Here is a 15,896-nt window from a genome sequence, read left to right as displayed (position 1 = left end):
GCCACTGGCGCCCTGTGATCTTCACAGATGAAAACAGGTTCATACTGAGCACATGTGACAGATGTGACAGAGTCTGGAGACGCCGTGGAGAGCGATCTGCTGCCTGCAACATCCTTCAGCATGACCGGTTTGGCAGTGTGTCAGTAATGGTGTGGGGTGGCATTTCTTTGGAGGGCCTTACAGCCCTCCATGTGCTCGCCAGAGTTAGCCTGACTGCCATTAGGTACGGAGATGAGATCCTCAGACCCCTTGTGAGACCATATGCTGGTGCGGTTGGCCCTGGGTTCCTCCTAGTGCAGGACAATGCTAGACCTCATGTGGCTGGAGTGTGTCAGCAGTTTCTGCAAGATTGAAGCTATGGACTGGCCCACCCGTTCCCCAGACCTGAATCCGATTGAGCACATCTGGGACATCATGTCTCGCTCCATCCACCAACGCCACGTTGCACCACAGACTGTTGCTTTAGTCCAGGTCTGGGAGGAGATCCCTCAGGAGACCATCCGCCACATCATCAGGAGCATGCCCAGGCGTTGTAGGGAGGTCATACAGGCACATGGAGGCCACACACAATACTGAGCCTCATTTTGACTTGTTTTAAGGACATTACATCAAAGTTGGATCAGCCTGTAGTGTGTTTTTCCACTTTAATTTTGTGTGTGACTCCAAATCCAGGCCTCCATTGGTTAATAAATTTGATTTCCATTGATGATTTTTGTGTGATTTCGTTGTCAGCACATTCAACTTTGTACAGAACAAAGTATTCAATGAGAATATTTCATTCATTCAGATCTAGAATGTGTTATTTGAGTGTTCCCTTTATTTTTTTGAGCAGTGTATTATAATCATTATGGGCTGAAGGTTATACAGTGCTGTGAAAAAGTATTTGCCCCTCGCCTAATTTCATCTATTTTTGCTAATTTGTCACAACCTAATAACTGGTTGTGTCACCCTTGCCAGTAAGAATGAGTCCTTAACCTTTATGTGGAGGAACTCTAGTTTGCAGAATTGTTTTAATTCAGCTACAATGGAGAGTTTTTGGGCATGAACTGCCCATTTAAGGTCTTTCCACAACATCTCAAAGGAATTCAAGGGGGATTCTTGGAGACCTTCTAGATGTTTTTTGGCAAATGCAAGATGAGGCTTTGTGTATGTTTTGGTCAGCAGTGGTTTGCGCCCTGCAAAGGATTCTATTTTTGCCCAGTGTCTTTCTTATTGTGGAATCATGTACGTTGACCTTAACGCAGACAAGTGAGGCCTGAAACTCTTTCCATCTGGGTTCTTTTGTGACCTCATGTATGAGTCGTTGATGCACTCTTGGTGAAAATTTGTTAGACCGGCAACTCCTGAGAAGGTTCCCCACTGTTTTCTCCATGAGGGGATAATGGCCCTCACTGTGGTTCATTTCAGAGCCTCAGCAATGGCTCTGTAACCTTTTCCAGACTGGTACACTCAGCATCTGTATTTGAATATCTTCAGAACGTGGCTTCATGTGCTGCTTTATGAGACCTCCTAGCCTGCTTCACATTGCCTGACATTTTCTATTTAAGTGATGTTTAGATTCGACAGGTCTGGCAGCAATCATGCCGGGGTGTGGGTAATGAAACTGAACCAAACACTCAACTGAATTTGGTTAACTGGTTGATTTAGTAGCTAAGGGGGCAATTACTTTTTCACATAGGGACAGGTAGGGCTGAACAGCATTTTTCCTTCAATAAATGAAATCATCATTTAACAACAGCATTTTGTGCTTACTTGGATTTTTTCTAATATTTGTCTACTATTAAATGTAGTTTGATGATCTGACACATTCAAATGTGACAATTAAGCAAAACTAGAAAACATTGGGAAGCCATGTAAGCTGTAATGTACATGTCATGTAGTTCAAGAAACCACACATTGTGCCATTTTACTCTACCACTTTTGGAAGTGTAACTAAGTGTGCAACAGCAGTCAGCTCTTTTCTACATTAAAATTTTGTTCAAAATAAACACAAATTGTGACCCTGTTTTGACCCTACCCTTCACTCCTAGATGTGTTTCAAAAAAATGTCAAATCACGATGAAAATTTTCACATGCTCACTATCAGCATATTGCCAGATGAAGTAGGTTCCTCATTCGGTATGAAATGGCATGAATGTGCTTTGCTGCAAACATATCGCTGCTGTTGGACCAAAACCTTGCATCTCTGGTTTTGCAATTTTTCAGTTTTTGACATAATTTGAAAATATCTCTTGCCTTTTAAATTGTGTGCAAATTTTATGGTGAATGGACCAAAAGAAACAGCCCAAAATTACTTGGAAAGATGTTTGGCTCCACTGACTTACATTAAAAGTAAAGTAGGTTTTTGCCTTCTCCTGTAAAGTTACCATTTTGGAGATTTTAATCCGACAGCAACGATATGTAGGAGTCACACCCTGTTGCTCTGCAGTTCTAACTGACACATGAAAACAGAACCTTTGTGGTGTGCAGAATTGCTTCCTACCTCATCAATGTTGACGTTTGTGTGTTCTACAGTTCTCCACATTTTGCTCTGATGGGAGATTCTGGAAAATATATGTACAGAAACATTAAATACTGTTTACTCCATCATCTCGACAGACACTGCAGTCTTCAAATCAAGTGCTAGTTGCCTAAATGTAGCCAGGCAGAATTTATTGCTGTTGTGGTTTGATAGCTCATTCACACACAAAATGTTTATTATTACATTTCAGGGCGGCTTGTGCTAACTTCTGGAAAGAATTCAGCATTTTGTTCCTAAACTGCAAATCCTCATGGATTTTTTTTCAGTAAAGACAGAAAGTGATGTGAAGACAATGTAATAGAGGTACAATTTTTCATTTTGGCAAGTATTCTGCATATCACTTTGGAAAAGAATTTCGTGTGTGCATTGCATGTCATGTCACTTCTTTCAATTTCAATTTTCTTTCCATAATATTGACTGATGCTAGCTATGTTTCCTTAGTAGTTAACACTGGTTGCACTGCTGAATAAATACAGTGCCTATGGTTAACACAGTTATATATAAATTAAGCTACAGGTTATTCAGCAGATTGAAAATGTAAGCAAAAAACTACCATTCTGCTAGTATACATGCTAAAAGACTTTTAACAATTAGCTGTGCAGCTAACAAATAAAAAAAACGTGTGTGCCTTTAAACATGTTATGTGAAATGTGACCATTTGGTCAAAAACTGGCAGGCCTGTCATTATTATTATATAATAGCCTAATTGCAATTAGTAAACATGGTTGCAGTTATCTAATATAACCGCAATTATTCAAGCTGACTGCAAACATTTTCTACAATCGTTAGATACACCCAGCAAAATGTGAATTGGGGTTGTTGGATTGATAAATAAACTGAGTCAACAAAGAGCTAACGGAAGCAAACAAATTTCTATCTTCTAACATGTTGATAAGAAGCACTGAGTAAAGTTATTTTTTAGCTTCATAGCTAATTCTAATGTTTTTAGCAAGTATGCTAGCAGAATGACTAGGTTTACTTAACTCTACTTCTAACTCTACCAATTCGCATTGTTCATTTGGCCGAACACCAGTGTTAGCTACTAAGGGAACATAGCTAGCGTCAGCCAATCTTCTGGAAAGGAATTTGTGCCAAATTGAAAAGCAATCACTACAGTGGAGATTATTTTTCTCATATGAAAAAGATTAACATTACTTTAATGTTATTTTAAGTAGTGCACTTTTTTCTACATCATTCAAGCACAGAAGAAGCTGCCTTTCACATTGCATACTGGTCCAATTTCATGACAAATGGACCAACAGAAATGCTGCTAATAAAATACCTTACGTGAGGATTGTTAAGTTCTCCAAGTTCCAGCTCAAATATTAAAGTAAGTTTTATATTTTTAAAGTGAACTCGGATGCTCTAGGAGCCAGAGGTGTTTGTATGCTATTGTGGAGCAACTATTCTAGCGCCTTTATGGTTAATATCTGGCTAAAACTCATTGAAAACACTGCGGGTGCCCCAGCCGGTTGTGTCCTTTTAATTAAGTTGGTGCTCTAGAAAAGGTGCACACTAGCGCTTAAGACTCTTTAAATTTAATATAATCTGTTCTATATAAGTTGGCTTCTTTTCTGATGAATGTCTGCTAGAGTGTCACAATTTGGATAATTTTTGATAGTGTATTTATACTTGCAGTTGTATAGTGTATAGTATAGGGTAACACCTCTGCTTTCTACTGTATAGACTGGGGTTCAATCCCCTATTTGGGCAAAGCCCCCTATACTATACCAATAATAATCCTTGGGCAGGTCCCCTAACACTACCTTTGCCTATAATCTAATTGTAAGTCGCACTGGATAAGAGCATCTGCCAAATGCCATAAATTTAAATTCACCTAAAGCATCAGGGTCTGGCTTTTTAAGTCACAGCTTGGGGTGCATTCTAAGGGCCTGTTACAAAGTATTTGCGCAATAGTCACTTGTCCTTTGGTCACGTAAGACTTGATTATGATATAAACTACTGTATTCTATGTGTGTTGCACCAAAACAGTTGTTGACTATGTATTAAATATAAAATTATGGGTTATAAATTGTTGATGATCTAATTAGTTTTGGCTCTAATTTTCTTGAATGATTGAGTTGGTTGTTAACAAAAGCTGTCCACTGAATACCATATTCTGTGTGCCTTATTGACATATGATTGAGTTTTCCTGTTATAAAGTATTGCTCTAGGGTAGAAGTTGGTGCCCACAAGCATATATGGGCAATTGATAACAATGATAAGGCCACACATACACCTACAGTAAATGTAAAGAACATTTTAGCCCCTCTCTTGTGATGTCTACTGTGCATATACTTGTTTTTCTTTTTTGGACTTCTCATAACTTGTTTGCAGCCTCATACTGAAATCAGTCCTGGCATCTAGCAGGAAACTAACACCACCCTACAGGGCTAAAGTGGTAAGAACAAAGCTGAAACTCATGATGACATCTGTGATCAGTAGAGCCAACAAATAGCTTTCAGACAAAAGAAAAGTGTTTACCTAATATGGAGAGGAAAACTTATAAGACGGTTCCTATTGGTGCACTGCACTGCCATATATATTTTGGAGTGGACTTTTGGGTATATAAATAGGTGGCAAGTTCTTGCTCGCAAAGCTCTACATAACAAGAGCACCAATCTGCCTTGCTCCGCTGTGAACTGTGTCTGCTCTGGTATGAAATATTGTGATTATGTTACAGCTTTTTGGACTTATAGATTAACATTTTTATTATATGTATTAAATGTACTTGTAAATGTATTTAGTTGATCAGCCAAATTCTTGCTAGATACATTACAGTTGTAATTTGTCACTGTTAATTTTGTTCTGCACTCATACGTTGTTTTTGCCTTTTCAAAGATTTTGGCCACAATGTGGAATGTAATATTTCTTGTCATCTTCATGATGACCCAGGATGTGTCTGCACAAGGACCTGCAGGTAAATTGATTAAATATACTGCAATGTAGTCAAAGACTTACAGAATAGGACAATTTATACATGCAATTTATGGGATCTTAGCTTGATTACTGGAAAATATGGCTAGTATTCTAATCAGAAAGTTCTGAATTTATAATAGGTTCAAGGCTGCTTGGTATGTTTTGATTAAATCACATACATTTATGTATGTGCAAATGCATTCCACCACTTTCCCAGTTCAAGATTCTCCTTCTTGTGTTCAGTGTAAGACTAGTATGCAAGACTAGTTGATACGATCAACTATATTAGTAATCAGGTAATCTTCTAATTATTTGAGTAATCTTTTTTTTAATCAAATGAATCTGTTTCCTACTATAACAAATAACCAACAAACCAAATTAATCATTTTAAATGTGCTTTATCATCATGTAAACTGCCAATTAATCTCTGATGGCTTATGAAGAAGGTACATTTTACTTTCTTTTTTTTGAGCAATTAATGGTCACAGGACTAATTGGCACATATTACAAAGCTTCATGAAATGGATGATGAGCACCATGAGTTTTTAAGACTTAAAGAAGCAGCAGTTGTTTTTAAATAATACCTCTTTTGCTGTGTATTTACTCACTGATTTACTTGCTTTGAAATATTATTAACTTTTTTATTTGCTTAAGATTGCTATATAAATGATCACTATTGTTTTTTCTTTCATTTATAGTTGGCAGAAAATGTGAAAACGATTGGGCAAGATTTGGGAGAACCTGCTATAAATACATCGCTGAAGAAAAAACTTGGGCTGAGGCAGAGGTATTAGTTGTTTCATTATTATCTGTAAAATTTCAATTAATCTAGCTTGTAGGTTAAGATCGCAGTCTTCAGAAGTACTTCACTGTAAAAAAAAAAAACAAAAAAAAACACTATGGACAGTTTTGGTGAAACTAAAATTATCAGTTTTATAATCTGGTCTGTTCTCTGCATTTTTTTCAGGAATATTGCATTTCCTTAGGAGGAAACCTTGCGGCTATCCACAGTAGTCAAACACAAGATTTTCTCAAGAGGTTAGGCAGAAGCAAAGATGGCACATACTTTCGAACATGGATAGGTGCTTATGATGGCGCTCAGGTAAGTCACCTTCAGACTTTTGTTCTTGAAAAAGTATTTGAAACACGTAATTGTACTGTCCAGGTTTATTGGCGCACAATGCTGAAGAGTAGAAACATTCCAGATGACTATATGACAAACTAACATTGTGTGTTAATACAGTAATTGAAAATAAATACATTATTATGGTTAACACTATGCACTATAAGTAATGTAATTGGTCTATAATATAATCAAAAATATTTCCAGTCTATTTCAGACTGTTTCATTCTAGGTCTTTTTCCCCCAAACAACAGTCAGTGTAAGACCAATAATATTCTTCATTATCTTTACTTTATCCAGGATTTTGTTTGGTTTTGGAGTGATGGATCTAAATTTGATTTCAAAGCATGGCACTCTGGGGAGCCAAACAACAAAGAACGGGCTGAGAAATGTTTGGAAATGAACTACGGAGGTAAATGGACCAGCCCAAATACATGCCAGATACCCTTCATAGAAGAATCACATTATCACAATCTATGTGTATACCAACTGGCCACTTCATTAAGTACATCTACCACCTACCTTGCATCTACATGCTTTGTCCATTTTATCAGGCCCTCTGACCATACAGGTGCACTTTGTAGTTCTACAAGTACAGACTGTAGTCCATCTGTTTCCCTGCATACCTTGACAGCCACCTTTTTCCCTGTTCTTCAATGGTCAGGACCACCACAGAGCCACCACTCAGGTGGTGGATCAATCTAAGCACTGGTGGCGTGTTAGTATGTGTCTCGCTGCTCAGCACTGTTGCTGGAGTTGTTAAAACATGAACCTACCTTGTTGGTCCTCCTTGTAGATGTAAAGTCCAGAGGCAGTAGCTCATCTGCTGCTGTACAGTCTGTGTTGGTCATCCTCTAGTCCTTCATCAGTGGTCACAGGATGCTCTTGGCTGGATATTTTTGGTTGGTGAACTATTCTCAGTCCAGCAGAGACACTGAGGTGTTTAAAACTCCAGCAGCACTGCGGTGTGTGATCCACTCAGACCAGTGCAACACACACTAACACACCACCAACACATCAGTGTTACTGCAGTGCTGAGAACGATCCACCACCCAAACAATACCTGCACTGTATTGGTCCTGTGGGGGTCCTGACCACTGAGGAACTGGGTAAAAGAGGCCTAATAAAGTATACAGAAAAACAGATGGACTACAGTCTGTAATTGTAGAAGTACAATTACATTGTGCAACTATATGCTGACAGAATAGACAATAAGACGGTGTATACATACATACATACATACATACATATACATATACATACAAATCTGCAATTTATTAATATTGCAATATATGCAATTTATTAATATTGATTTAGATCAATAAAGAATTCTGATTCTGATAATATATATATATATTATCAGAATCAAAATATCATAATATATATATACACACACATACACACATGACTAATGTATATCTCTATAATTCTGCAGATGAAGTCCTCTGGAATGATGCCCGCTGTAGTACCAAGCTATACTCTGTGTGTCAAACAGGAGCAAAAGTTAGTTTTTCCTCATCTGAAGATTAACTTGGATTTGTCATTGCTCTGTCAGCAACACCATGATCTCAATATATTGATACTATTTGCTCTGGGTTTCAGCTGTAACCAGTGAATGCACTAAAAAGTGTTTCCATGATTTATAAAGAAGTTGGATTAATGATGATTTTTTGGAATTGTTACACTTAAATGAGTGTTGATTGAAAATAAACTCCAGCCATAATGAACTATCTATGTTGGCGTCACTTACATATTTGGATAAGCCCTAAGCAGCCACGCTGTGTTATAAGAATTATGAATAAAGAAAGTGTTTAGATTAACTAGTAAAACAAGGCTAATAAGGCAAGGGTTCTGTCTTTAGCTTAGCTGTGGTTCAGAGTTTAACCCAAGTTTAAACTTGAATTAGTCACATGGGATCTTCCATTCATTTGTAGTTCAAAATACACCTGCTATTTAAACGAAACCCAATTGCTGTCATTTAAAAATCTCAGATCTGCCACTAGATGTCGCTGGTTTTCAGGTTTTAGTGATCTTTAAGGTAAGATTATTGTAAGTGAAGCACATTTTATTCTAAAAGTTTAAATACTTGGTTTTAGTTGTAATAGTAATGTTTTAAATTAAAAGTAATTAAATGACTGAACTGTACACAGTTAGGCCCAGTGATGTACAGGATTTGCATAATTTCTGTTGCTGTGTTAGCTTAGGCCTGAAATAAAATTATAGTGTGCTGTAAGTATAAATGAACTGCAGGAAGAATGTTTTAAGTCTTGATCCTTGCAAAGAAATTTACTTTTTATTTAAATGTACAGGATAACCTTTTTAGCAGAATGAATATACTGAGACAATTCTGAAAGCTTTTAAATTGCAAAATTATGAAAATATTTGTTTTTGTGGGGCTGATTAAGGAGTGATTTGACAGTTGGTTTGCAGGGAGTTTGTCATATCAGGTAGACTTACGCTTGTTCTGGCTGAAGAATCAGTTTAAATTTAACACAGAGCTACAAGGGGAATCCACCAATTTTTCTTAAGTCCTCCACTGGTCAACTGCTAAGATGCAAGCAAAGTCATTCAGAGTGGTTTGACATGAAGTCCTAAAGAAACTTACCAAGTAAGAAATGTTCACAGTAGAGGTGATAAAGAGTTTAATGTTGCTAAGCTAATGTCAGACATATGTGTAATTAGCAGGTGGGATGGGGAAGTAACAACACCTCCAATAATTATAACTTATAATAAATAAATTATAACTTATAATGAGCCAAATAATGAATGCTACCAAAAAATGCCACTTTTACTAAAACTTAGCTTAACTGTTCTCCCGATTCCCTGAAGTTTCTCTATATTAAGCTAGAGTTGCTACAAGTAATAATCTGCCTTTTAATGTGTTTATCACAGGTTTTGACATGTTAATGTACGCTTCTAAAAGCTCCCTCACTAAACGTTATTAACTGAAATGGTTATATATTTGCTGCCTGATGTTTGAGGTGTTTTTAATGATTGATAAAAAATAAAATTCTATATAAAATAGAAGATAAAATTTTGATCTTAAACAATTTTAAAAGCCTTTCATGGTGGAGGGGTAACATGCAAGATGTTATAAGGCAAAAATATATAAAACTTTTGAACAAACTTTTGGAGACTCTGAGGTGAACACACATGTTCTTCAGTTACTGTCCTCAGCGAACAGTGGGTGCTGTCGTGAGCCCCGTCCCACAACACTCACAGTGCTCAGTCTCACAGTAAGAGCAGAGCCACACCGCTCCATGTCGACACAGCCGCCGCTGACCCCGCCTCCTATTTACAGAGCGAGATGTAAATATAAATACAAAAAAATAAAATTAAAAATTTGAAAAAAGAAAGAAAGAAACCACAAAATCTAACTCTGCCAATATGTCTTTTTTAAGGTCACTTTGCCGGTCCCAAGCCCAGATAAAGAAGGAGGGTTGAACGTAGAGTAGCAGTTCTACCCCACATAACAGTCTTTTCATTAAATTTGATATGCTAACATTTAACAACACAGGACAAAATTGATTTATGTAATTTAAGTAAACATGATTTATGTAATGTGGGTATAGACAAAGCATTAAAGTCATGAAGTGGCGGTCTATTTCAAAGGCAAAAAAATAATAACAGAAGAAGTTGATTTATTCAGAGTTCATTTGTAGTTCTAACATATTCATGGGGTTTTTTACTCACTTCTCTCCCACAACGTTATTCCTTTATTCTACAGCTTCAAATACATGCAAATTGACTATTATGCTAATTAGGTGACGTCATTTAGCGACTTCTAGCGACTTTTAGGACAGCCAATAGCTACTTTCCTTACTGAGGAGTTGGCAACACGGCAATGGATAGGGCAAGATGGAGGCAGATGATCCGCTGTGGCGACCCCTAAAGGGAGCAGCCGAAAGAAGAAGAAGAAAATGGTTCCTCATATTGACTAAGGATATGTTGTATATAAAGATTCTATATAGAACTTTATAGTTACATTATACTATATACTTCTATAATGTCTTTATTAGGCCTTGAAAAAAAACATCTTTTTAAGAGTGATAAAAGTCTAATATAAACAGCAAGTAATGGAAACTCATCAATTAGCACTGGGAAAGCTGCTAATGTCTAAATTACCACACATCTGCTTCAACCACATCAATCTGTTACGTCACTTCAAATAGACTTGCTTATGTAGTGAGAAGGGTTAGTATGCCATGCCTAAGTAGTTTATTCAGAGCACACATCTAGGCCTAGTTCCAAAATGTGTGCTCTGAGTTATATATGCAATGCCAGAAGAGGGTGTGACATACAATTCTCATTTCATAAGCAAGTCCATCTCTAATGCAATTCTATTTACTGAAATGGTATTATATTTATAGATTCTGTCAAGAAGCTATATTTTCTGTTTGAATTTCAAATTTTGGAACTAATAAATTTATTCATGATTTCACCTCAACCCTGTTAATAACATTATACAGTGACATTTTGGAGAATGCTTTTTTGGCAACCTGCTATTTTCACCAGGCTATGGCTAAATATTTCACAGTAAAAGCCTTACTATATTTTTAAAATATACTCATGGTAAAGATGTGCATGCAGAGTGTAGTAGCAAAAACAGAACACGGAGACAACTTTTTCCCCAGATTTTCCATTACTGTACCATTATTAACATTACATAAAAACTCAGAATAAATAAATAGGTTTGCTGGCCTTTTTGGTAGTAAATAAAATATCTATATATTTGTGTTCTAGACTTTGAGAAACCTGGTTCTTATTACCACTGTAAAAATGTAAATTGGTGAGTTTCTTTATACAACCCCAATTCCAAAGACGTTGGGACATTGTGTAAAACATAAATAAAAACAGAATACGATGATTTGCAAATCCTTTTCAACCTATATTCAATTGAATACACTACAAAGACAAGATATTTAATGCTCAAACAGATCAACTTTTTTATTTTTTGCAAATATTCACTCATTTTGAATTTAATGCCTCCAACACGTTGGGACAGGGGCATGTTTACCTCTATGTTACATCACCTTTCCTTTTAACAACACTCAATAAGCGTTTGGGAACTGAGGACACTAATTGTTGAAGCTTTGTAGGTGGAATTCTTTCCCATTCTTGCTTGATGTACAACTTCAGTTGCTCAACAGTCCGGGGTCTCCGTTGTCGTATTTTGCACTTCATAACGCGCCACACATTTTCAATGGGAGACAGGTCTGGACTGCAGGCAGGCCAGCCTAGTACCCGCACTCTTTTACTATGAAGCCACGCTGTTGTAACACGTGCAGAATGTGGCTTGGCATTGTCTCGCTGAAATAAGCAGGGACGTCCCTGAAAAAGACGTTGCTTGGATGGCAGCATATGTTGCTCCAAAACATTTACATTTACATTTATGGCATTTGGCTGACGCTCTTATCCAGAGCAACTTTACAATTTGATCATTTTTACACAGGTAGGCCAAGGTAGTGTTAGGAGTCTTGCCCAAGGACTCTTATTGGTATAGTGTAGGGTGCTTGCCCTGGTGGGGGATTGAACCCCAATCTACAGTGTGAAAGGCAAAGATGTTAACCACTACCCTAACCAACCACCACAAAACCTGTATGTACCTTTCAGCATCAATGGTGCCTTCACAGATGTGCAAGTTACCCATGCCATGGGCAATAACACACCCCCACACCATCAGAGATGCTGGCTTTTGAACTTTGACTATGCTGACAACAATCCAGACAGTCCTTTTCCTCTTTGGCCCGGGGGACACGATGTACATGATTTCCAAAAACAATTTGAAATGTGGACTCGTCAGACCACAGGACACTTTTCCACATTGCGTCAGTCCATCTCAGATGAGCTCAGACCCAGAGAATCCGGCAGCGTTTCTGGGTGTTGTTGATATATGGCTTTCGCTTTGCATTGTAGAGTTTTAACTTGCACTTGTAGATGGAGCGACGAACTGATTTTCTGAAGTGTTCCTGAGCCCATGTGGGAATATCCGTTACAGAATGATGTTGGTTTTTAATGCAGTGCCACCTGAGGGATCGAAGGTCACAGGCATTCAATGTTGGTTTTCTGCCTTGCCGCTTACTTGCAGAGATTTCTCCAGATTCTCTGAATCTTTTGATGATATTATGGACTGTAGATGATGAAATTCCTAAATCCCTTGCAATTGCACATTGAGAAACGTTGTTCTTAAACTGTAGGACTATTTGCTCACGCAGTTATTCACAAAGTGGATGCTCCCTTTCAGGGATGCTCATTTTATACCCAATCATGACACTTATCTGTTTCTAATTAACCTGTTCACCTGTGGACTGTTCCAAACAGGTGTTTTTTGAGCTTTCCTCAACTTTACCAGTCTTTTGTTGCCAGTATCCCAACTTCATTGGAACATGTTGCAGGCATCCAATTCAAAATGAGTGAACATTTGCAAAAAACTAAGTTTATCTGTTTGAACATTCAATATCTTGTCTTTGAAGTGTATTCAATTGAACATAGGTTGAAAAGGATTTGCTAATCATCGTATTCTGTTCTTATTTATGTTTTACACAATGTCCCAACTTCATTGGAATTGGGGTTGTAATAAACCTTTTCATATCCAACCACAATCAAATAAAATTTCCTTGTAGGCAATCCCTAACTGACACTGTATGATATCTATGAAAATGGACAACATTGCAACATTACTGGTGGGCATAATTTTCCATTTCTCTACCAAACTATTAAATATGGAAGGGCACAGTTACATAAAGCAATCATGTACTGTCCCCTACTCTTTTACAATGCAGTAATTTAAACTGACTGTGACATAGCATGATTCTGCACTTGCTGTTTTCATTTGGCCAGTGAGTGAGTCTTTTGTGCATTGTCCTACAGTTGTGATAGACAGAGACGGTGGTCAGTGATGGTACCAGGCTGCCCCACACACAGCGGGCTTACTTTGCATGAAGTTCTAAATGGGACAGCAGCCAAATGAGCCAAACTAGTCATTGTTTTGCCTGTTTCAAAATGATTTCATCATTCTTTCCATCATACATCAAATCTACAACAATCTTGCTGTCATGTTCACAGCTGTCAGTCATAAACAGTCCTGTGTCCAGTAAACTGCCTGAAAAGATTTGCATTTATCATTCAATCTTCTAATTCATTTTCCTTATATATTAAATTGGAGTACACTGATATGGGAACTATGGCTGGGTATCTGGTATTTTTCATGTACATTTCTGCTGATGCTTATACAATACATAAGTATTTATAAAATGTAAAATTTGAGACTGTATCCACCTGGAATAGCCTTAAGGAGAAATATGACATATTTGTATAGGCTAGCGAATACAATAAAATGAATACAATGCATTTTTAGACCAGTAGCTTAGAGTCACATTCACATCTAATAATGCTTTGAATATAGGTCAGATATAAAACAGCTACCAATTCTGGTATGATAGTGCATCCGTAAAATTTAGGTTGGTATATGAAGCACAAAGTAAATTGTGTGCACCTCATAAATGAATTCAGTGCTCCTCCCAATACAAATCCATGCATGACATGAGTCTAGAGAAGTATGATAACAGTTATCATAAGTAATAAATGACATAACACTCCAGTTTTCACAATGCATAAGGGGATGGAAAGAGTTTAAAAGCCTGAGATATGGAGGCAGGAAAGAGGGCGAGAAAGCAAGGTAGACGGAGAGCACAAACACTGACGATGAACGACTCGTGAATGAATCACTCTTCTGAACCAGTTGTGAACCGATTCAAGTTGAACTGCATCTAACCGTTCGTAGCATCTAAATGATGTCCATGCCAGTGTTGCCAACATAGCGACTTTGTCGCTATATTTAGCGACTTTTCTTAAAGCGACTAGCGACAAATCTAGCGACTATTTCTGGTATTATTGGAGACTTCTGGAGACTCTGAAGTGAACACACATGTTCTTCAGTTACTGTCCTCAGCGAAAAGTGGGTGCTGCCATGAACCCCGTCCCACAACACTCACAGTGCTCAGTCTCACGACCACAGCAGAGCCACACCATTCCACGTCCACACAGCCGCCGCTGACCCCGCCTCCTATTTACAGAGAGGTATGTAAACATAAATACATCCATCCATCTATTTTCCAAGCCACTTCTCCGTCAGGGTCGCGGGGAAATATAAATACAAAAAAATAAAACTGAACATTTTGAAAAAAGGAAAGAAAGAAACCACAAAAACTAAGTAACTCTGCCAATGTGTCTTTTATAAGGTCACTTTGCCGGTCCCAAGCCCGGATAAAGGAGGAGGGTTGAACGTAGAGTAGCAGTTCTACCCCACATAACAGTCTTTTCATTAAATTTGATATGCTAACATTTAACAACACAGGACAAAATTGATTTATGGAATTTACGTAAAAATGATTTATGTTATGTGGGTCTAGATGAAGCATTAAAGTCATTAAGTTATTTTGAGAAGTGGCGGCCTATTTCAAAGGCAAAAAAATAATAATCAACAGAAGAAGTTGATTTATTCAGAGTTCACTTGTAGTTCTAACATATTCATGGTGTTTTTACTCACTTTCTTCTCTCCCACAACGTTATTCCTTTATTCTACAGCTTCAAATATACGCAAAAGACTATTATGCTAATTCGGTGACGTCATTTAACGAGTTCTTGCGATTTTTAGGACAGCCAATAGCTACTTTCCTTACTGAGGAGTTGGCAACACTGGTCCACACCAGTGGCATACACTGAAGCTTTCAGATAATATTCAAATCATGATCTTTCATAGTTCAACCTCAACATAAACAACACGTTGTAACATATTAAGAACAGTCTTTCTGAAGTTACTTACAATTTCTCTCAGTAAATTAGACTGTAGATTAGCTGGTTTGTGCACTGAGTCTCGGTCCTTATTGAGTACAAGTTAATGAGCGGAGTACAGAGTCGTTGGTATGTCAGATGTGGAAAATAACACGACAGTAGCTACTTAATTGGGGATAGTGAGATCATAGTAATTTAATTCTAGTTTACTATGTTAACTATATTTTTAGTATTCAACTTTTAAGTTGTAACAGTTAGGCCTACAAAGTAAGTTAGGAATCTCGACTTCCGACCGTAAGAGCCATTTGCTAGCCTATCTTAACTAAACAGGTTCTGTGTTGTTTTAAGGTTTTCTAAACGTTTTGCAGTTTTAACATGCCAAGCACAAGCATTTTCCAACACAAAAGGGTTTTAGAATGTTTCTTACCTAATGTTAGGTAATGTGAGGTAGCATTAAAGGTGTGCTAAGGGAATATCTTATAGTGAAACCTCGGTGTAAGGAGAATACTAGCTTACAAAGTAACTTAACGGTAGCTAACG

At 37.5% G+C, this 15,896-nt stretch overlaps 1 protein-coding gene across 1 annotated transcript; it reads left to right on the top strand.

Annotated features, from left to right (window-relative positions):
• The first annotated feature begins 5,085 nt into the window (after nucleotides 1–5,085).
• Nucleotides 5,086–8,295, top strand: si:dkeyp-75b4.10 (ladderlectin). Its single transcript, XM_017717430.1, has 6 exons — nucleotides 5,086–5,177; nucleotides 5,363–5,441; nucleotides 6,139–6,227; nucleotides 6,408–6,542; nucleotides 6,864–6,975; nucleotides 7,999–8,295. The coding sequence occupies exons 2-6, from the start codon at nucleotides 5,375–5,377 to the stop codon at nucleotides 8,091–8,093; spliced, it is 498 nt and encodes a 165-aa protein (XP_017572919.1). The 5' UTR covers nucleotides 5,086–5,177; nucleotides 5,363–5,374; the 3' UTR covers nucleotides 8,094–8,295.
• Nucleotides 8,296–15,896: the final 7,601 nt, after the last annotated feature.

Source organism: Pygocentrus nattereri, chromosome 12 (assembly GCF_015220715.1).
Source record: "Pygocentrus nattereri isolate fPygNat1 chromosome 12, fPygNat1.pri, whole genome shotgun sequence".
NCBI lineage: Eukaryota > Metazoa > Chordata > Actinopteri > Characiformes > Serrasalmidae > Pygocentrus > Pygocentrus nattereri.
This window is presented reverse-complemented; position numbering and strand designations above follow the sequence as displayed.